This window comes from Uranotaenia lowii, chromosome 3 (assembly GCF_029784155.1).
Source record: "Uranotaenia lowii strain MFRU-FL chromosome 3, ASM2978415v1, whole genome shotgun sequence".
Classification (NCBI taxonomy): Eukaryota; Metazoa; Arthropoda; class Insecta; order Diptera; family Culicidae; genus Uranotaenia; species Uranotaenia lowii.
This window is the reverse complement of record NC_073693.1, coordinates 337,969,733-337,991,921: the sequence shown is the minus strand read 5'-3', so window position 1 is coordinate 337,991,921 and position 22,189 is coordinate 337,969,733. Positions and strand designations below refer to the sequence as shown.

The window sequence follows — 22,189 nt, the reverse complement described above, 5'->3', positions numbered from 1 at the left end:
TCATAAGTGTGAACTTTCAAAAAACAAATAATTTCAGGTGATTTTTTATGGTTATACTTTAAAATATAATTTTAGAATAACTTTATGAAAAAACAACAATTCCTAAGCTTTCAAATGAACCCTTCAGATCTGCAATACGATGTTAGATGAGAAAGATATGAATGAGATAAATTTGAATGTTTTATAAAGAGTGATCCAAAAGTTTTGACCGATAACTTAAGTGTCTATTTTAGTAATTAAAAGTTCATACTTAAATTTTTGTACAAATTTTTTTATTGTGTTTTGAGAAGTAAAGAATAAGGATTCTAATTTTCAAATGCAACTCAAATTTTGAAATTTGGTCCAGCCTATCTCGAGATGATCGGTTTGAATATTGAGTGCAATTTTTTGAAAATGTTCTAACTTTAGGTAAAGTTTAAGGTAGACTTGCCAGATACTTTCAGAAAAAAAGCGGGACATTTCACGACAAAAAAGCGGGACGCAGCCGAAAAAAGCGGGGCATTAAAGAAACTCTTAAAAATAGCTTAATTTTATTGCCAAACTTGTACGTATATCATCAGCCAAGGTTATTCATAGAAAGTACACCAAGATTTTTTTTGAACGTGGATTAATGCTCAGTTTTTTACATAATTTTTATTTGCACGGTTTTTGCCATAAACGTGGTTATTTTACCACGGTTCTCGCAAATTGACAAATTATTTGAGAGAAATATTTCAAGTCCTACGTGTAAACGGTGGATTTAACATAGCCTTAAAACCTTTGTACAATAACAAATGTATTTCATATTTGTTTTAATAGTTTGAAAACTCAAGAAAACTTCCGTCACTATATAATTGGACAATTGAGTCGAAAATGGTGGCGCATAAAAAACAATTTAACTAAGATTCTGTCGATAGATTTGTAGAGAATATTGGGTGTACATAAATATATAAATTAATATTCTGGCAACTCTGATCCGAAAGGGGAATCGTTCCCAGCAGAAAAGGATTGACAAAGATTCCGTTCAGCGAGGAAAATATATTGAACCGATTGAACCCAACAGGAGTGAGAGAGATATTTAATTGGTCTTAGCTCGAATTACTAAACGAGAGAATGAGAAGGCTTCAGAAAGTGAGGAATCCGTTTTCAGAAGTCAGTTGATAGAGAGAGTTTATAAGAGAAGGCTGCACATCCCAAATAAGCGAAAAAATATAGAAGCCCGAATTTAGGAAGAAAAAGTTATAAGTGTAATGGATACAATGGACCGGATACGACAAGATTGAGAACTTTAATAATTTGGAAGCATCTCATACAATATTTTCTTCATACCAAATTTTTTTAAAATTGTATTGGTTGAACGTGCTCCAAGAATGTTTGCCTGAATTAGAACTTTATTGTTACTTAAGGGCTACTGAGTATTGTCTTATGTAAAATCAGAAAAAATAATGCTTATTCTGAGAAAAAAGACTTATTCAAAAAAAAATATATATTGTGTCACGGTATAAGTATATAAGGTAGGCTACTAACAAGAGTAAACAACTCGTTTGAATGTAAACAAGTGACGTCATTACTATCTGCCTATAGCGTGCCAGGCAAAAAGTTTTGCGCGCGTAAGATAATGCTGCATACACCGAGGATCACTAGATGGATAGTAATGACGACATTATCGGGAAGATATCACCTTATTATATTGTACACCGTGTATTGTGTTTCATATTTTGAGAAAAAAGACGTATTTGAAAGATTTTTCGTGTCGAACTAATGAATTGAAATTGAGAATAAAGTTTGGATTATTCCAATGTGAGTCAGTGGATTTTGTAAAAGTTTTCCATGAAAAAAGCGGGACATTTTGAGGAAAAAGCGGGACGGCGGGACAATCAACAAAAAAGCGGGACATGTCCCGCTTTTGCGGGACGGATGGCAACCCTAGTTTAAGGTACAAAACTAAAACATGATTTCTGGGAAAAATACCTCCTGAAATAGCTTTTGCTCATTATCTTTCAAATTAAGTTAACTTAAGTTTTTGAATTAAAAAAAAACAATGAATGAAAACATGCATCTTTCTTTTGGATCTACCCTAAAAAAAAGGATTTTAGTCACATAAAAGCTTGCATGACTGCTCCCTCGATGCTAGAAGGAGGTAGGGGTTTCTAATAATCATATCCATTTATTTCGAACGCAAAATCTCTCTCATATTAGGTTTGGTTTCATTAAATTATAAGTTCTTAAGCTGTACAACGAAATTTATATGGAACTTCTTTTGCCCTCCCCTCTTCCCCACTTCAAGGCGGAGTGGTCTACGATAATCATAAAAATATATCTCGTACATAAATACCTGTCTCATGCTTGATAAGTTTCAAAGTTATGCAAAAAAAAATGTATTGGAGTCCTCTCTCCCATCCTATGTACTGACTAGAATGAAGGTGGTGTCTCAAATAATCATAGAACCATTTCTCGTATCCAAATACTTTTCCATGGCAAATCTCGTTCAATTTGTTAAGCATCCAACTTCGAATTATGCGGTATGTGACAATAGACTGAGTCGATTGGGGGTCATTTTGGAATTTCTCAAACCCTGGGGTCTTAAAAGCTTCGTCTTGGTCCAAAACTCATCCATGATTTCTTGCAAAATTTTTAAGTAACGTTTACATGAGTAAATTTGAAATTTTAGGTTAGTATGGGAAAGTTTAATATTTTGTACTGAAAAATCAACATAATTTATGTTTCATCTGTGGAACCGAGCCAGCGGATGGTTTTTGTGCCAATTTATAAAATTCCTAAGAGAAATTTTCCACTGAACAACTTTGTCGAATGTAATAATTTCGTATCTTTGGAGACAAAAAAGTAATTAGCTGTTTAACAGGTATATGTCGTTTGGCATTAATAAACAATATATTCACAATAACACATCTTTGAAACTTGATAAAACACATTCAAGCTGCTTGCGACACAAAGGAAATCTGAATTATCTATGCTTCTACATTTTTTTTTAGACGCGCTGGACCTCGTACTTAAAGAAGTCTATAGAAAGAATTTATAATTGATTGATTTGTCAGCTAAGATTGCTAAAAAAAATAATTTTTTATGCACAAGTCTACAAAGTTATTATATTTTGTTGGTGCCATAACAGTTTCACTGACAAAAGACGTCATTGGACCATTTAATAACGGATAATAGCTATATTTTTAGACTTGTATAGTTATTTCGTTAATAAAAAAAAGAAAAATTAAAATGATCTTTTGAATAAACCATGATATTTGTGTTATGCGAAAATCCAATGATGCAGGTTAACCTTTCGGCCAATAATTAAAATGTCGAAGAATGAAATTCATCAAATGTCATTCCCGATTTCAATAACGCATGAGCTTGAATGACCACTTTGTATGTCAGCAGCAATTAATGTCTTCATCGTTTGAAACAATATCTGCACTTCAACCATCGCGCTGCCGGGCGAGGAAACCCAAAACAAAAAAAAATCGTATAATTAAAACACAGATCAACTTGAACGCATTCGAGGGTCCACTTCTGTTACCCATCATAATGACGATCATCATCATCATCAGGCTCAAATGTCAGAACCTTGCAAACCAAACCATTAATGACACGACACTGTGTGATATGCTACGTTCTTTCTTTTCCCCCAACAGATTCTGGTAGTCCTGTCGACGGTTGTCGTTCTCGGGGCCATCGCATCCATGTGGAACGTCATCGAACTTTGGTCCGTCTACAGCATCGCCCAGGGAATTCAGGTAACTAAATTGGGAAGCTGTCCAAAACAAAAAAAAATCTCATTGGGTTGGGTGTCATTAAAACGACAAACTTGAGATAAATTTTCAAAATTGCCAAAATTGTCAAAATTGTCAAAATTGTCAAAAGTGTCGAAATTGTAAAACTTGCGAAAATAATCAAAATTGTCAAAATTGTCAAAATTGTCAAAATTGTCAAAATTGTCAAAATTGTCAAAATTGTCAAAATTGTCAAAATTGTCAAAATTGTCAAAATTGTCAAAATTGTCAAAATTGTCAAAATTGTCAAAATTGTCAAAATTGACAAAATTGTCAAAATTGTCAAAATTGTCAAAATTGTCAAAATTGTCAAAATTGTCAAAATTGTCAAAATTGTCAAAATTGTCAAAATTGTCAAAATTGTCAAAATTGTCAAAATTGTCAAAATTGTCAAAATTGTCAAAATTGTCAAAATTGTCAAAATTGTCAAAATTGTCAAAATTGTCATAATTGTCAAAATTGTCAAAATTGTCAAATTTGTCAAAATTGAGAAAATTGACAAATTGTCAAAATTGAAAAAAATTGAAAAAAATTGACAAAATTGACAAAATTGACAAAATTGACAAAATTGACAAAATTGACAAAATTGACAAAATTGACAAAATTGACAAAATTGACAAAATTGACAAAATTGACAAAATTGACAAAATTGACAAAATTGACAAAATTGACAAAATTGACAAAATTGACAAAATTGACAAAATTGACAAAATTGACAAAATTGACAAAATTGACAAAATTGACAAAATTGACAAAATTGACAAAATTGACAAAATTGACAAAATTGACAAAATTGACAAAATTGACAAAATTGACAAAATTGACAAAATTGACAAAATTGACAAAATTGACAAAATTGACAAAATTGACAAAATTGACAAAATTGACAAAATTGACAAAATTGACAAAATTGACAAAATTGACTAAATTGACAAAATTGACAAAATTGACAAATTGACAAAATTGACAAAATTGACAAAATTGACAAAATTGACAAAATTGACAAAATTGACAAAATTGACAAAATTGACAAAATTGACAAAATTGACAAAATTGACAAAATTGACAAAATTGACAAAATTGACAAAATTGACAAAATTGACAAAATTGACAAAATTGACAAAATTGACAAAATTGACAAAATTGACAAAATTGACAAAATTGACAAAATTGACAAAATTGACAGAATTGACAAAATTGACAAATTTGACAAAATGGACAAATTGACAAAATTGACAAAATTGACAAAATTGACAAAATTGACAAAATTGACAAAATTGACAAAATTGACAAAATTGACAAAATTGACAAAATTGACAAAATTGACAAAATTGACAAAATTGACAAAATTGACATCATTGATAAAATTGTCAAAATTGACAAATTGTCAAAATTTTAAGAATGGTCAAAGTTGTCAACATTGTCAAAATTGGCCGTTTTGGCAAAATTGGCACCATTGTCAAAATTGTCAAAACTTTCAAAATTGGCAAGTTCAAAAAAATTTAAATTTATCTACTTTTTCCTTACCTTCAGAGATTATTGAAAAATGCAATATTACTCTCTTGAATATTCTTTTAACTGATATCAGTAGTGATTGTTCATACTTCATGCTTAGTGGTGATCAAGCAGGCATAAAGAATCGATTTGTTTCGATTAACCGAATTAGTTGCGCAAAAACACTATAAATAACACAACTTTAAGCTAACAGAACTTACTCAGTCAAAATCATGGAGTATATTTTGAAGTTACTTCTGCTGATGTTTCTCAGCTGTAAAGCCTTGACCAAAATCTCAAGTCCCTACTGCAATTGTGAGTGCTCGAGACGTGAGCAACTAGACCTGGAAACTTATCCCAACGACTGTGTCAAAATCAATTCGGTGGCAACCAGAGGCGATCTGATTGCTGACCTGGATCGAGTCTTCAAATGGGACAAACTCCGGTGGGTTTACATTACAAGTTACCCGTTGACGATTCGTTCGTCTGAATGGTACTTTTACACCAAAGATTCTTGGAACGTATCTTATGCTATACGGAACCGTAAGCTGAAAGAGTGGCTGATGGTGGGCGATGATGAGGAAGCTAGGGCTGCCGATAAACGAAGGGTCCTGACAGATAGGGCCACTAAGAAGATCCTGAAGACGGCCTATTGGCAGTTTATTCCGGCTTCGGATGGCTCGAGACCGGGTCAGTACCGGATTCGGAACTCCTGGTCCGGAGAGTTTTTGTACGTAGACGACGAGGTTCATCATTCGCCGCTTTCCAATGGGCAAATGGCGATGGTCTGGCGGGAGCAGACTTACGATATTAATCAGCACAAATTTTGGTGGAGACTGTATCGTTGCAATTCGCCGTATTGAAGGAATTTCTTCACAAATAAAAGTTTCAAATCATGAGTCAAAGTATTCGAACAATAACACATATTTGTAGTGTCTTATCAAATATTTAATCAGATCGATCGAAAAATAAAAATAAAACTTTTTTCTCAAATGTTTTCGATTGTTGAAAATAAGCAGTTCGTTAAAAAAATCGTAGAATACAGTTGAAATCAAAGATAAATAAATTGAATTATTGAAAAAAAAACTTTTCAGACTCATCAATTGACTATTATAAAAAAAATAAACTATATTTTGAGGTATCGGAGAATTTAAGATTAACACAAAATGGTTCGTTGATGATGATGACTATGGAAGCCAAATCGGCCTTATCGAATTTCAAACCGACCATTATGTTGATTGGCCCAAAAACTGACCCGTGAGGACAAAATCAACAAAATAGAACTTGATTTTGTAACATGTAATGTTGAACCTTGAGTGAAATATTATTTCTACTCCGTATCATCAAAAAGTGAACAACTTTAATCCAGTTTAAGATGCTTAAAGGGTTATACGGTCAAAATTTGGTCAAAGGAAATCGCGTGTAAATCAGTGAAATCGTTTATTTAAAAAATCAAATTAAATTTCCTTTTCAAGTTTAATTAGTATAAAATTCAGGAAAAATATTCAGTAAAGCTTTCGCTTTTCTAAATCCGAATTGCCGGGCCTTACGCTTAACCCCTGCCATCGTATTTTGTACAACCACCTTGTCCACCTTCTTCGCCGCAGAAAACCAGTTTGCCTTGAACTGCCTGTCCTTGGGAACCACCTGCACGTTGTTGGCGGCGTACCACTCCATAGCCTTTTTACCGTAATGGCAAGATGCCAAATCCGGCCTAAACAGTACGGAACAACCGTGTTTCTTCAGGAAAGGCAGTAGACGTTTATTCAAACACTCTTTCACGTAAATTTCTTGGTTGACAGTCCCGGAAGCTATGAAAATGCTGCTTTTCAAGCCACAGGTACAGATGACTTGCCAAACCAGATATTTCTTCGCGAACTTTGACATGTGCTTGAAAATATCTGCTATCTTTCCCCTTCCTTTTGCCGTATAAAACTCCTGTCCCAAAAGCTGCTTTTAGTCGGCTTTGACGTAGGTTTCGTCGTCCATTACCACGCAGTCAAACTTCGTCAGCATCGTCGTGTACAGCCTCCGGGATCGCGCTTTGGCCGTCTTTTTTTGTTTATCATCGCAATTTGGAGTCGCTACCTTCTTGTAAGTCGATAGTCCGGCTCGTTTTTTGGCTCGATGCACGGTTGTAAACGATAAACCCAGCTTATTTGCGGCATCTCGGAGAGAGAGGTTAGAGTTTCGCTTGAAACTACCGGCAACTCTCTTTGTTGTCTCAGCGGCTTCCGGTTTTCGATTTCCCCCTAATCCAGACTTCCTGGCTGTAGACAAACGTTCTCCAAACACTTTAATTACATTTGTAACGGTTGATTTGACAACTTTTAGCGACTTTGCCAGCTTTGTGTGCGAGTAGCTCGGATTTTCGCGATGCGCGAGCAAAATTTTGATATGCTGCTCTTCTTCCTTGGAAGGCATTTTGACAACTGAAGAGTGAATTCCAAAATCAAAATAAGAGCAACATTCTACACACACACCTTCAAAATGAGAGGTGTTTAGGTTTTTTTTTTAAGCAAAATTGAAAGAAATACGTCAAGTTGATATTGACCAAATTTTGTCCGTGTCACCCTTCATGTAGATAAATCAAAAAAATGGATTGGATTCTCTCATATGCTTCCCCGTATGATATATGCAGAGAAAATCGAGATTTACAACAAGCAATAGGAGAGAAAGAGAAAGTTAACTACACGACGGGTTCTCTCAAGAGTAGGTGTGTTGCATCGGATCAGGCAGTTTTTGGAGAGATGTTAGCAGAGGTGCCAGATGTACTGATAGATTAGGATTTGTCCTGATTTTCGAAAGACCGTCCTGATTTTTTTGAATTGACAGGATTTGTCAAGATTTTTGAAAAATTGTCTTTCAATTGGTTTTCAAAAAATGTTTTAATTTTAATTTAATTTAAAGTTAATTTATCAGGATATCGAATAAATCTGTAATAAATAGTTCAACGATATTTGAATGGTGTTATTCCATATGAACTGCATGGCAGCTTAGATTCTGATCGCCCCAGTGCATAAATTAAGACATCTGCAGTCCCACCTATTCGCCTTTATTTATGCAATTTATGCAAATTTGTGGTGTCCTGAAAAATACTGCTTTTTTTCATGGTGTCTTGATTTTTGACGAATCCACCTGGCATTCCTGGATGTTAGATAGTGAAAGTGTCAGGAACAGGGTTGTCAACATTTTTTTTCCAAAATTCAGGGAACTTTGTATTTAAAAATTAGGATAAATTGTCGCTTGTAGGACGCTTATCACCAGAGAATGGGTTCCAGTAAAATCTGGGACAAAACATATCAAAACAGGTGCCAAGCTATTTGAAATTGCTTATTTTATATTGAATCAGATGAATTTCTACCAAACGAATCTACACTGCCGGTTCTGGACGATTTTTTGAAAAATTTGTAAAAAAGAGCATACCTCAACAGAATCTAGGCATTATTCTCTAGCATACTAGAGGATAAAGAAAGTAAATTACTTAAAATTTTATGTTTTAATCGAATGACAGCAGCAGTGTTAAAATCGTATCCAAGGGTTAGAGAATAATGGATGTTTATATTTAAATTGACTCTTACAAATCGTTTTAGAACGCAAAATCTAAAAATTTTCAAAGAATAAGTATTCATTTGATTAAGCAAATTATCTAAATAAACCCCAGTAAAATCCGGAAAATGTCAAATAGTACCTGGCATCCCGGTCAGATTTTACTTTTCTCGAATTTTTTATTGGCTTTATAGACAAGCCTGGATATATGAAAAAAAAATCTGGAATAAACGATAATCAAAGTACAATGAAGCTATTTACAGTGAAATAAACACCGAGACACCCAAGCTCTTTTACTGAAACCATAAGTTTTTGATGATTTTGTAGCTTTTTCATAATTACTCATCGATATTTTCTGAATCATCCAACATCAGGTGGAAAATTTGACAAGTATGTCAGTTTATGAATATAACCAAAAATGACAAAAATGACAAAAATGACAAAAATGACAAAAATGACAAAAATGACAAAAATGACAAAAATGACAAAAATGACAAAAATGACAAAAATGACAAAAATGACAAAAATGACAAAAATGACAAAAATGACAAAAATGACAAAAATGACAAAAATGACAAAAATGACAAAAATGACAAAAATGACAAAAATGACAAAAATGACAAAAATGACAAAAATGACAAAAATGACAAAAATGACAAAAATGACAAAAATGACAAAAATGACAAAAATGACAAAAATGACAAAAATGACAAAAATGACAAAAATGACAAAAATGACAAAAATGACAAAAATGACAAAAATGACAAAAATGACAAAAATGACAAAAATTACAAAAATGACAAAAATTACAAAAATGACAAAAATGACAAAAATGACAAAAATGACAAAAATGACAAAAATGACAAAAATGACAAAAATGACAAAAATGACAAAAATGACAAAAATTACAAAAATTACAAAAATGACAAAAATGACAAAAATGACAAAAATGACAAAAATGACAAAAATGACAAAAATGACAAAAATGACAAAAATGACAAAAATGACAAAAATGACAAAAATGACAAAAATGACAAAAATGACAAAAATGACAAAAATGACAAAAATGACAAAAATGACAAAAATGACAAAAATGACAAAAATGACAAAAATGACAAAAATGACAAAAATGACAAAAATGACAAAAATGACAAAAATGACAAAAATGACAAAAATGACAAAAATGACAAAAATGACAAAAATGACAAAAATGACAAAAATGACAAAAATGACAAAAATGACAAAAATGACAAAAATGACAAAAATGACAAAAATGACAAAAATGACAAAAATGACAAAAATGACAAAAATGACAAAAATGACAAAAATGACTAAAATGACTAAAATGACTAAAATGACAAAAATGACAAAAATGACAAAAATGACAAAAATGACAAAAATGACAAAAATGACAAAAATGACAAAAATGACAAAAATGACAAAAATGACAAAAATGACAAAAATGACAAAAATGACAAAAATGACAAAAATGACAAAAAATGACAAAAATGACAAAAATGACAAAAATGACAAAAATGACAAAAATGACAAAAATTACAAAAATGACAAAAATGACAAAAATGACAAAAATGACAAAAATGACAAAAATGACAAAAATGACAAAAATGACAAAAATGACAAAAATGACAAAAATGACAAAAATGACAAAAATGACAAAAATGACAAAAATGACAAAAATGACAAAAATGACAATAATGACAAAAGTGACAAAAATGACAAAAATGACAAAAATGACAAAAATGACAAAAATGACAAAAATGACAAAAATGACAAAAATGACAAAAATGACAAAAATGACAAAAATGACAAAAATGACAAAAATAAACAAAATAAAAAAAAATGACAAAAATAACAAAAATGTCCAAAATGACAAAAATGACAAAAATTACAAATATCACAAAAATGACAAAATTGACAAAAATGAATAAAATGACAAAAATTACTTAAATAACAGGAATTACAAAAATAAGATAATTTAAAAAAATTCAAAAAAATACCAAATTTAAAAAATTAAAAAAAAAATGTTAAAATGCAAAGTGGAAACACGTCACATTAAATAGACTGAGTCGGTTTGGTGTCATTTTTGAATTTCTCAAACTCTGGGGTGTAAAATGCTTCGTTTTGGGCCAAAAATCATTCATGGTTTTTGCATAATTTTTAAGTAACACCAACATGAGAAAATTTGAACTTTTAGCTATGACTGGGAAAATTGAATATTTTGTACTGAAAAACCAACATTATTTTTGCTTTTTTCTGTGGATCCAAGATTGCTTATAATTATTATAATGACCTTAATGGGTTAAATTCCTATAAATCAACAAAAATATGTTTTATGTTAATTTATAAATAATTCGAATTGAAATGCGAGTCATAAAATGAAATGAATAAAGAAAAATTTAAATTAAACCAGTTAGAAAAAAAAATCATCTCCAGAAGTGTTTACGTCCCTTTTTTGAAGTGAAACAACTGAATTTGTTGGTGTCCAATTAAAAAACTTGTAAATATCAGATGAAAAATGAGGGTAACGTCTACAGTAGTCAAAAACGACCAAGTCAAGCAAGAACTTACGTCACAAAAGTAAACAAGCACACCATAAACTTGTTATTGTTGAAATCAAATTAAATTTCTATTATTTGAAAAAAAAACTCTTCAAAGGGAAAATAAGAGAATGACTTGTAAAACCCTATTTTAATGTTTGTTTCACACATAGTAACAAAGTATTTTCAACAACAAAAAATCAATTAATGGTCGGAAAAACGAGAATTTTAAACTACCCGTGAAATCAAATAAGTTCCTTGCAAGAAATTTGAATAAATAAACAAACTGTCATCCAGAGCCCAGTAGATAATCATCAAAAGCATCTCAGATTTCCACTAAACGAACATCCTCTTTGTCATGATTTGCGTTTTATCTACATGGAATTTTCGAATATCTCAACCGAATCATACAAACGCAAAATCCCAGAAAAGAAAAATCTGCTCCAAAGGCGGAAAATTGAGATTTTTTCCCTCCACCCGAGTGCCCTTTTGGCTCCAGTCGAAAATGTAATTCACACCTCGGTACCTATTCAATCTAATTTTTTTCCCTAGCTTGCACCGTCTTCTTGGGTGACGACTTTCCCAGCCATCAGCCGAAATTTTTCATTTACCCGCATCGAGAAAACAATTCCAAAGGGATGAGATGTTTCCTGACTACTGCTGGCGGAATCCCAAATGTTAAAGGAGTGATTTTTTCCTCCTGATTTTTTTGCTCTTCTCTATGGAGCCTTAGCCTTTTCATCCTTTTCTATTCGGGTTGGATGCTGGAAGTGAAAGCCGAGACATGCTCGACATTCGTCTTTTCTAGTTTTCTAGTTTGGAGTTACCTGGTCCAGATGTGGCTTTGCTCATTTTTTTGGAATATGTCTGAAAAATTGAATGATTTTATTTAGAAATAGGTAAGATGTTAAATTATTTACAGTTAAAAAAATATATTTTTGACAAATTTTATTCCTCACAAATTATCTGAAAAATAGAATTTTTTTCATGGTTTTAAGAGTTATCAAAAAGCTTGATTCCCAGGATAACCTACCAGTTTCTTAAGGGCAATCCATCTTTTCGACGTTCATTTCTCTGCTACATGGTGCAAAGCGTATAATAAAATGGCATTCCATTTTTGGGGAGGTATAAAATTTTCTTTTTCATCCCAAAAAAAAAAACGTCTCTTCGTCCTCGGTCGGTCGCTCGAAATAACGCCGGTCATGTTTGGATATTTGACAAAGATTTGACGGGCGACCGAAATCAAAAGTGACAACAATTCTAGGAGCAGCCGATGCATGAAATTTGCTTGACAGGAGTATGTTTTTTTTTTTCTTTTTCGCTTCCAGGAAGGGTGACGAAACGATGCAACTTAAAGATGATGACTGAATTTGGCTGAAACTTTATCAAACGAAAAAAGAACGTTTAAATTACCAAATAAATTCATGGTTACCTGAAAATAATTAAAACTATTATGTTTCTTTTAATTTTGTCATCTTTTTGTCATTTTTGTCATTTTTGTCATTTTTGTCATTTTTGTCATTTTTGTCATTTTTGTCATTTTTGTCATTTTTGTCATTTTTGTCATTTTTGTCATTTTTGTCATTTTTGTCATTTTTGTCATTTTTGTCATTTTTGTCGTTTTTGTCATTTGTGTCATTTATGTCATTTTTGTCATTTTTGTCATTTTTGTCATTTTTGTCATTTTTGTCATTTTTGTCATTTTTGTCATTTTTGTCATTTTTGTCATTTTTGTCATTTTTGTCATTTTTGTCATTTTTGTCGTTTTTGTCATTTTTGTCATTTTTGTCATTTTTGTCATTTTTGTCATTTTTGTCATTTTTGTCATTTTTGTCATTTTTGTCATTTTTGTCATTTTTGTCATTTTTGTCATTTTTGTCATTTTTGTCATTTTTGTCATTTTTGTCATTTTTGTCATTTTTGTCATTTTTGTCATTTTTGTCATTTTTGTCATTTTTGTCATTTTTGTCATTTTTGTCATTTTTGTCATTTTTGTCATTTTTGTCATTTTTGTCATTTTTGTCATTTTTGTCATTTTTGTCATTTTTGTCATTTTTGTCATTTTTGTCATTTTTGTCATTTTTGTCATTTTTGTCATTTTTGTCATTTTTGTCATTTTTGTCATTTTTGTCATTTTTGTCATTTTTGTCATTTTTGTCATTTTTGTCATTTTTGTCATTTTTGTCATTTTTGTCATTTTTGTCATTTTTGTCATTTTTGTCATTTTTGTCATTTTTGTCATTTTTGTCATTTTTGTCATTTTTGTCATTTTTGTCATTTTTGTCATTTTTGTCATTTTTGACTTTTTTGTCATTTTTGTCATTTTTGTCATTTTGGTCATTTTTGTCATTTTTGTCATTTTTGTCATTTTTGTCATTTTTGTCATTTTTGTCATTTTTGTCATTTTTGTCATTTTTGTCATTTTTGTCATTTTTGTCATTTTTGTCATTTTTGTCATTTTTGTCATTTTTGTCATTTTTGTCATTTTTGTCATTTTTGTCATTTTTGTCATTTTTGTCATTTTTGTCATTTTTGTCATTTTTGTCATTTTTGTCATTTTTGTCATTTTTGTCATTTTTGTCATTTTTGTCATTTTTGCCATTTTTGTCATTCAGCTCATTGCATTTTTCATCATTGTGAAAAACCTCTCAGAAAATTCGATCATCGGCTTAAAGAACTTTCTGTGAAATTATACTAATCTGAATAAAATTTATAGTTTTGTTCAACACATCAATAACAATTTCAATCAGCGCCTTCCATGAACAAGGATTAAAAAATCTTACCCTTCTAAATAATTCAATTCACCAACTAATTAGTTACCTCCGAAAAACTACCCAGAGCCATCGTCTCTCGAGGGATAAAACACTTTGTCAAAATAATCCCGCCCTAATTGTTTTACAGCTTTCGGAATTATTTATGGTGCCAATTCGAGCACCAATTTCCCATCAGCTGCCAAACTTTGCCGGTACCAGGCAGCCAGCCAGCCAGCCAGAGGTCTTAATGCGGCACCTCTAGACGAACGAACGAAACGATGACTTTCTCATGGGATGATTAGTAGGAGGTTGTAAGTTCGCTGGGTAGATATTTGCCAAGAGCGCTCCCATCGCTGTTGGCGGGTAGATTAAATTTTGCACCTTTTGCTCTAAAGTTTGTGTCGAAAAACAACCCTTCTTCAACCCCACGTTTGCTAACAACCTTCTTGGACAGTTTTCTACCACAAAAAAAATAACTGGTTGAGATTTTGGTAAATAATTTAGATGAGCTGGAACGGCGAAAAAAATAATTATCAGAGCCAAAAAAGTTGACCATTCTCGCGGGGATACAGTGAAAGTTTCCCCGAAGGGCACCAATTATTTCGTTGCCGCCACCTTCTCGCCAACAACGCTTTGCCAGACAAGTTTTAATTGCCATTCGATACTTTCGAAATTGTGGCAAATACCTAGAGGTGTGGGAAGCTGTGATGGGAAACTCAATGAAGCTGAAATTCTCACCCGGTGGAAGCTGTGTTCGAGTTGGAACATCTCCAATCCCCATTTCCCCGGGGTTGAAATGAAACTTTTACTTGCTGATGGCGCAAAAATCTGTCGTAATTTTATAAATTGATTTTGACAAAAAAATATTATTTCCAAAAGTTTTGTTAATTTTCAAAAAATAAAAAAAAGAAAAATGGTAATTTTTTTTTTATTTTGGGTTCGTTTGAAACAGAACAAATCTTAAGGCAAGAACAAGATTATCGTAGACTTTTATCGAAGTTTATCGTTGACTCTACGACAACAACTCTTAAAAATTTATATGCAAATTCATGAAATAGGAAAATTTATTAAAAAATATTTAAGCTCTAAGTGTTCCATCGATTCAAACTTAATTTAAGTAAGGTTAGTGAGGCTTAATTCAGTATTAATGTTTTATATTTCATCGTATCTTTAAAAAAAAAAATAGTGTCAAGTCGTGCACGAACTTTACTTCATTTGGTTGTAACATTTCTTTACACGCACACTAACTCAAATCCCTCCGAATGAAGTCTGTGCAATTTTCATGTATCCCGCTGAATTCAATCAATGTGAGCCGGGATGCCAGGAAATAACATATAGGTTCTTGAATAACTTTTCAAGAGTGGAGAAACGTACGAATATTTGAAGTATTTTTCTTTACTACTGTTCTCTGCCCTTTATGAACCAAAAGTACCGATTTTGATTTGGAATACAGTGTCAAACCCAAAACCTCAAGTCTATCTTGGGTTTACAATTCGGGTTTCCAGTTTTTTTTTCTAGAATTTTGATTTTGTATACGACGAATTGGTTTAGCAGCGGGTTTTATCCAACTCTGTGGTTCACTATCACAGTTAAATAACGCGACTGGTAAAACGTGTAGGGTCTCAGCGCTTCTTGTGAAGTGATCGCTCTAAGTAAAGGGCATTGCCCCCGGAACCGGGATACAGCCCCATCCTGGGATTACGCCCCATTGCGCCGCTTGTGAAGCCCGCTATGGCTGCCTATTAGCCTGTTCAGAGCAGCGCGATTTGTTGTTCACCATTGTGCTCGTTCTTCTACTGGGCCATTTCATGCTTGTTGTGCCGATGATGTCCGGTCCGCCTCCTGTCACAACTACCACGATGATTCCCAGCACAACAATTCCCAATTTAGTGTATCTAAATTATTAAGCATGCATCAAAATTCATATGATGGAAGAGGTAAAGTCGTCCAGCCAAATTTACGTATTTAAGGCAAACAATAAGAATTGTTTTTGTACTGACTCGATACGATTTATGTGAATTTCTTGGTATGGAGACTGTAGCATCTTGAACCTCCTGGATCCATGGTTAAACTCACGGTATAAATATACAAGGTAGGCTACTAACACGAGTAAACAGCTCGTTTGAATGTAAACAAGTGACGTCATTACTATCTGCGAATAGCGGGCCATGCAAAAAGTTTTGCGCTCGTAAGATAATGCTGCATACACCGAGGATCACTAGTTGGATAGTAATGACGACATTATCGGGAAGATATCACCTTATTATATTGTACACCGTGGTGAAACTATTAATAATCTTTAGTTGACATAAGATGAACAATATAGAAATACCTGACTACTTAGATGCTACATTCCATACCTTTTTCCATTCTTCAATTTTCAATTATTTCAGTGTACTTCACCTGACCTTGATTTTGATGAGTCGAGGCTGGGTACTTTGTGTGGTGCAAAGTTGTAGCCTGTTCTTTTCTGGGATTGGATGCATTTAATTCAAATACTTCCCGAACCTACGAAAACCGCAAATTGCTGGAGTCTCCAGCTCTTTTGCAAGGCAATCATAATCCGAGTCCACTGCTGACCACCTCCACCATAAACCAATTTATGTCTCCTTAAAGATTCGAGGCCTGACCTCTGTTCTAACAACTTAAGTTTCGTCGAGTCCCAACTGAGAGTCAATTATTCTCGCGTCCAGATTTTTACTTTACTTAGCTGATTTACGACAAAGCCGTTATCTGCCTCAATGCAAATGGTGTCAAAAAGTACTGTAATACGCAGAAGACCTAGTCTTAGCTTTGTAGTCCTTCACCCTATAGACAAATTTAGATACCATAATCTCCATCATTTCAATTTTAATAACTCCTCTTCAGTCAGGCTATACAATCGACTGCATGGTAAAAAAAATACCACATTTTGGGCAGCTAGAAGCTGTCACAATTCGACAACCATGTAATGATTTGCCTCCAGCCAAAGATTTATTCACGACTGCATGGAAACATCGAATGTTTCCACGCTTTGGGCAACTGTTCCGAAAATTCTTACTACGTACTTAATAGGCACGAAAATGAATTTTTGTTACCACTTTCCTTTGACTGCAACACTAAATTTTAATATTATTCATAATTTTCTTCTGGGGTTTTGGTTGAACAAAGCTGATGGCTTTAAGAAATGTTCAAAATTTTAATTTTATCCTCGTCGCCAATATGTAGCATCTTGAACCTCCTGGATCCGTGGTTAAACTTATAATAATCTTTAGTAGACATAAGATAAACAATATAGAAATACCTGACTAGTTAGATACTACAGAGAACACACTCTGCTGCAGTATTCAAGGATGGGCCTAACCAGGTACTATCGGCTTCCACAAAATTCTGGCGACAAAACACTACCGCCAAATAAGGGTTGACGGGTTGAGATCCAACCTCGAGTTTAAACTTTTTTCACGCACACACATGCACCAGTGCAAATTGCATTGTTGTAAACGATATAAACATAAACATTGCGTGAGTGAGGCTACGCTTGATTTTCAAAGTATTAGTTTGATGATGTGCTTTTACTCAAAGCTTCAATGCAAAGCTGCAATGCTTGCATTGATGCATCTAGCAGAGCGGCAGCACCGTAAACATTGTGTAGGTGACACCAACGATTTGTTCGAAAAAACAACAGACCGACTATCTTAATACTTGTTTGGGAAGACCATTACGGACACGAATAAAACACAACTTGTCTAGTGATCGACCAAAAAATGAAGAGATCATTTATTACATTGTAATTCATAATTACAGTTTTTCCCGCGAAAAACTGTAACATTTTACAACAAACATAACGAACTGGCAGCATTTTAGAATTACAAACAAAAGAAGGGGCTAACACGGCTTTCAGTATAAGGTGACCAATAGTGATGAGATTCATCATACTGGCCACCTAAAACGAATGTTTTAAAATCGGCAGCCCTATTTTTTGTTTTGGCTTTCCAGACAATAAACAATAGGAATAGCATTAAGCTAGCTAGAACATTCAACACTTAATCGGCACATAGGATGGATCGTAAATTGCAGCGGATCGATGTTAGGATTTCACAAAAGCTGGCCATCATCGCAGGTAGGTTGGATTGTTGAATGCTGTACTTGGTAACAATCGATATGATACTCGGAATAGGCGTCGGTGTTTGGATGTGGTTCTTATCGGTGTCACAATTAGGACGGACATTCGGCTTGCCTTCTTCGCACTGCGGAAAGGCTGGGTCTGTTGTGTTTGGGTTGGATTTCCTGGCACGGTAATCACCAATGGGCACACTAACTTTGAAGTTCCTTTCAAAGCGAGTACTGGCCGGACAACCAGTACGGCAAAAGCCCGGATGGCTGGAGTTGGACCATCAACCCCAGTACCATCCATCCGGGACGCATTGATAATCGGAAATGGGGGCACTGTACTTAGATCGTTGCTCAACCGAAGCTGGGTCAGCTTGTAAAATGGGGTCACTCGGGGATAGCTACCGGTTTCAGCAACGACGGAATTCTCGGGTTCTCGGGATTCTTAGGTTCTTGGGGTTCTTAGGTTCTCGGGATTGGGTTCTGGTTTCCGGGTCACATTCCTGTCGCGTAATGAATCTGGGGCAAGGGTTGAACCGGTAATAGGGCGGCTTAGCGCAATTTCAGGAGTGTCGAACTCCCGGCGAAAGCTGCCCAATCCTGGTCACGGCACCAAATGTTTGGGCAGACCATTACGGACACGAATAAAACACAACTTGTCTAGTGATCGACCAAAAAATGAAGAGATCATTTATTACATTGTAATTCATAATTACAGTTTTTCCCGCGAAAAACTGTAACATTTTACAGCAAACATAACGAACTGGCAACATTTTAGAATTACAAACAAAAGAAGGGGCTAACACGGCTTTCAGTATAAGGTGACCAATAGTGATGAGATTCATCAATACTTGAAGATCTTTGGCCTAACGTAAGCTACACACAAAGTTTTGATTGTGTAAAGATCATTAAATTGCAGACTAAATCTTTTTATAAAACCAAGCATATTACTCGCCTTGTTCAAGCCAAATCAGCTTGCAAGATTTCGTTCTGGAAACTTCGTTCCAGAATGATCAAGAAACTGTATCATTCTTTCCTTTTATTCCTATTTGGAAGGTTCTAGAGAATATTAACCGATATTCTTGCGCACGCATCGAAGATTCAAGATTATTCCTGTTCGTTCCAGAACATTCGATTGTCTTTAAATAGAGGTGCGTGACGTACAGACAAGGCAGTATGGATTATATCCGCGTCTTTAAGATCGTTTGTTCGTGAATTAACCTTCCAAATTAAGTGCATTTTTGAACAATTTATTTAGAGAAAGTGTAACAATAAAATAATAGATTCTGTGAAGAGTTTATCGTGTATCGCTCAGAAGTGCATCCGAAACTTAAGATTTGATTGGTTTGCCGCATATACAGTCCACTGCCAAAACATGCCTCGTACATAATATTATTAAAATGGACAACAAAAGTTAGTTTAAAGTCCAATAAGATTCCTTAGTCTCTCACTTGACAACATCTTTCAACTACATTTTGATCTAATTTTATTGAGTCTTGTCTCAATAGTTGCTTTCTCGGAAATGAAATTGAGTTACATTTTTTACATTAGGCTCTTGTAAATATTTTGAAAACCAGGTGTATTTAAAACAGTTTAATCCACGTTGAAACACTTAAATATCAGATGGTTTATGAATTTCTAGAAAAATTGTCGTATCATTTGCGTAAATTGATTCATTTAAATTTTTTAACATAAAGTCAACATCGTCAACGAAAAAAATAAAGAGTAACGGCCCAAAACGAGAACCTTGGGAAACACCTGATGTTACATTTACAACTGGTGAAAGACTTCCTTCAAATCGCACTCTTTGTGTTATTCCAGTTAAACATGACTCAATAGACTGAGACGGTTTGGGGTCATTTTGGAATTTCTCAAACCCTGGGGTCAAGAAAGCTTCGTCTTGGTCCAAAACTCATCCATGATTTTTTGCAAAATTTTTAAGTATCGTTTACATGAGTAAATTTGAACTTTTAGGTTTGTATGGGAAATTTGAATATTTTGTACTGAAAAATCAACATCATTTTTGTTTCGTCTGTGGAACCGAGCCAGCTGATGGTTTTTGTGCCAATTTAAAAAATTACCAAAGGAAATTTTCCACTGAACAACTTTGTCAAAGACCGTAACTTCGTATCGTATTAGGGAAAAAAGTTATTAGCTGTTTAACAGGGGTATGTCTTTTCGCACTGATAAACAATAAATTCAATTGACATCCCTGCAGGGTGCCTAGCGAGGTGTTGCGTGACTACTTTCCATGCTACACTTTTCGCGAGGCTCAAGCAGTGATGTAAATTGAATTTATTGTTTATCAATGCGAAAATACATACAAAAGACATGTTAAACAGTTATTAATTTTTTTCCTAAAAAGATACGAAGTTACGGTCTTCGACAAAGTTGTTCAGTGTAAAATTTCCTTTGGTAATTTTTTAAATTGGCACAAAAACCATCAGCTGGCTCGGTTCCACAGACGAAACAAAAATGATGTTGATTTTTCAGTACAAAATATTCAAATTTCCCATACAAACCTAAAAGTTCAAATTTACTCATGTAAACGATACTTAGAAATTTTGCAAAAAATCATGGATGAGTTTTGGACCAAGACGAAGCTTTCTAGACTCCAGGATTTGAGGAATTCCAAAATGACTTCAAATCGACTGAGTCTAATGATTTAATCCATTGCAAACGTCTGTGATTAAACCCAAACTTAGCTAACTTGAAAAAAAAACATGGTTTGGCTTTTAGAATGGTTTCTTTTGACAGGAAGTTAAAAAAATTGAGAGACAAACCATCTGGACCTGGACCTTTCGATGAATCTAATGCATCCAAAGAAGCAAATATTTCATTGAGCAATATGTGTTTTCATTGAGCAATATGTATTGACATCAACATTTAATAACGGATCAGCAAGATATGAGAAAAATCAAAATCCTGATCATTGTCGTCATGCGTAGTATAAAAGCCCTGAAAATAAAGACTGCAAATAGATTACTAATTTCGTTTTTAGTATTCCCTATTCTTTGACAAATTTGAAAAATCATTTAAGGTCCTTCTTAATAATTTGACGATTTGCATCACAATTATTTCTTCTGTAAGCTCACAACTTTCTGCTTTCTATTTTTGAGATTCATTATTGTTTTGTAGTACCATGCTGGAATTTTAGATCTTCTCTTTATACTTCTTTGCTTTTTTGGTACTATCGTTTCTAAAATATCGTATATAATTTTGTAAAAATCACCCACTGCTGGTAGTAGGTTTTGGTTTAAAATTGATAAAACCAATCTACAGCATTTGATTTGTTCTTAATACTTGCGTAATTGGCTTGTACAAAATCGTAGTATTGCTCAGATAAACTTCTATCCAATACTGTGGCGTATTCATTATAGAGTATTCTATTGCAGTGTGAAAGACTTCATTTTTCCACAGTGAAGTGACTCAGTCACACAGAAATCATCAGTCATATTAGTAAAAATTATTCTTTATTCTGATTTTCGATATAATTAACTTGGTTAAGACCTATCTCTGAGCGTTTGCCAAAGAGGGTTTGAAGCGTTTCATTAGAAAAAAGACATCTCTGATTTATCCTTTGTGCAAAGAACTCAGAACCAAATTTTGAAGAATTTTGCGACGCTTATCTCAAATAAATAGGGGTGATAAGAAATAGCTTAGTTTGAATATTTTATCCGAATGGAATCTTTGAAGTTTTTCAAAGCAGAAGTCAAATCGTTTTGTGTCTTCAAAAAAGTTGTTGAATGTGTTATCAAACACTCAAAGACTTTTTTGAATGATGTCAGAAATATTTAGTTGTTATCTTATCTATTAAATAATTTATAATAAATTTATAAAAATTGTAGATTTTTTCTTTCAAAGCGTTTTATTACGAAAACTAAAATATCTAGAAAAAATATGAATTCTTGATTAGGTAAAGAATAGTAGATTTATTCAAAATCTGTGATTATTTTTCATGCATGTTTTTTAAATGATCAGT

General features: G+C 33.3%; 1 protein-coding gene across 1 annotated transcript in view; it reads left to right on the top strand.

The window, feature by feature from the left end:
- LOC129757264 (adhesion G protein-coupled receptor L1-like) overlaps positions 1-22,189 on the top strand; it is a 205,335-nt gene that overhangs the window by 169,195 nt on the left and 13,951 nt on the right. The window contains exon 6 of the mRNA XM_055754426.1: positions 3,627-3,728. Coding sequence (XP_055610401.1) covers positions 3,627-3,728 — 102 coding nt within the window. The remainder of the gene's footprint in view (positions 1-3,626; positions 3,729-22,189) is intronic.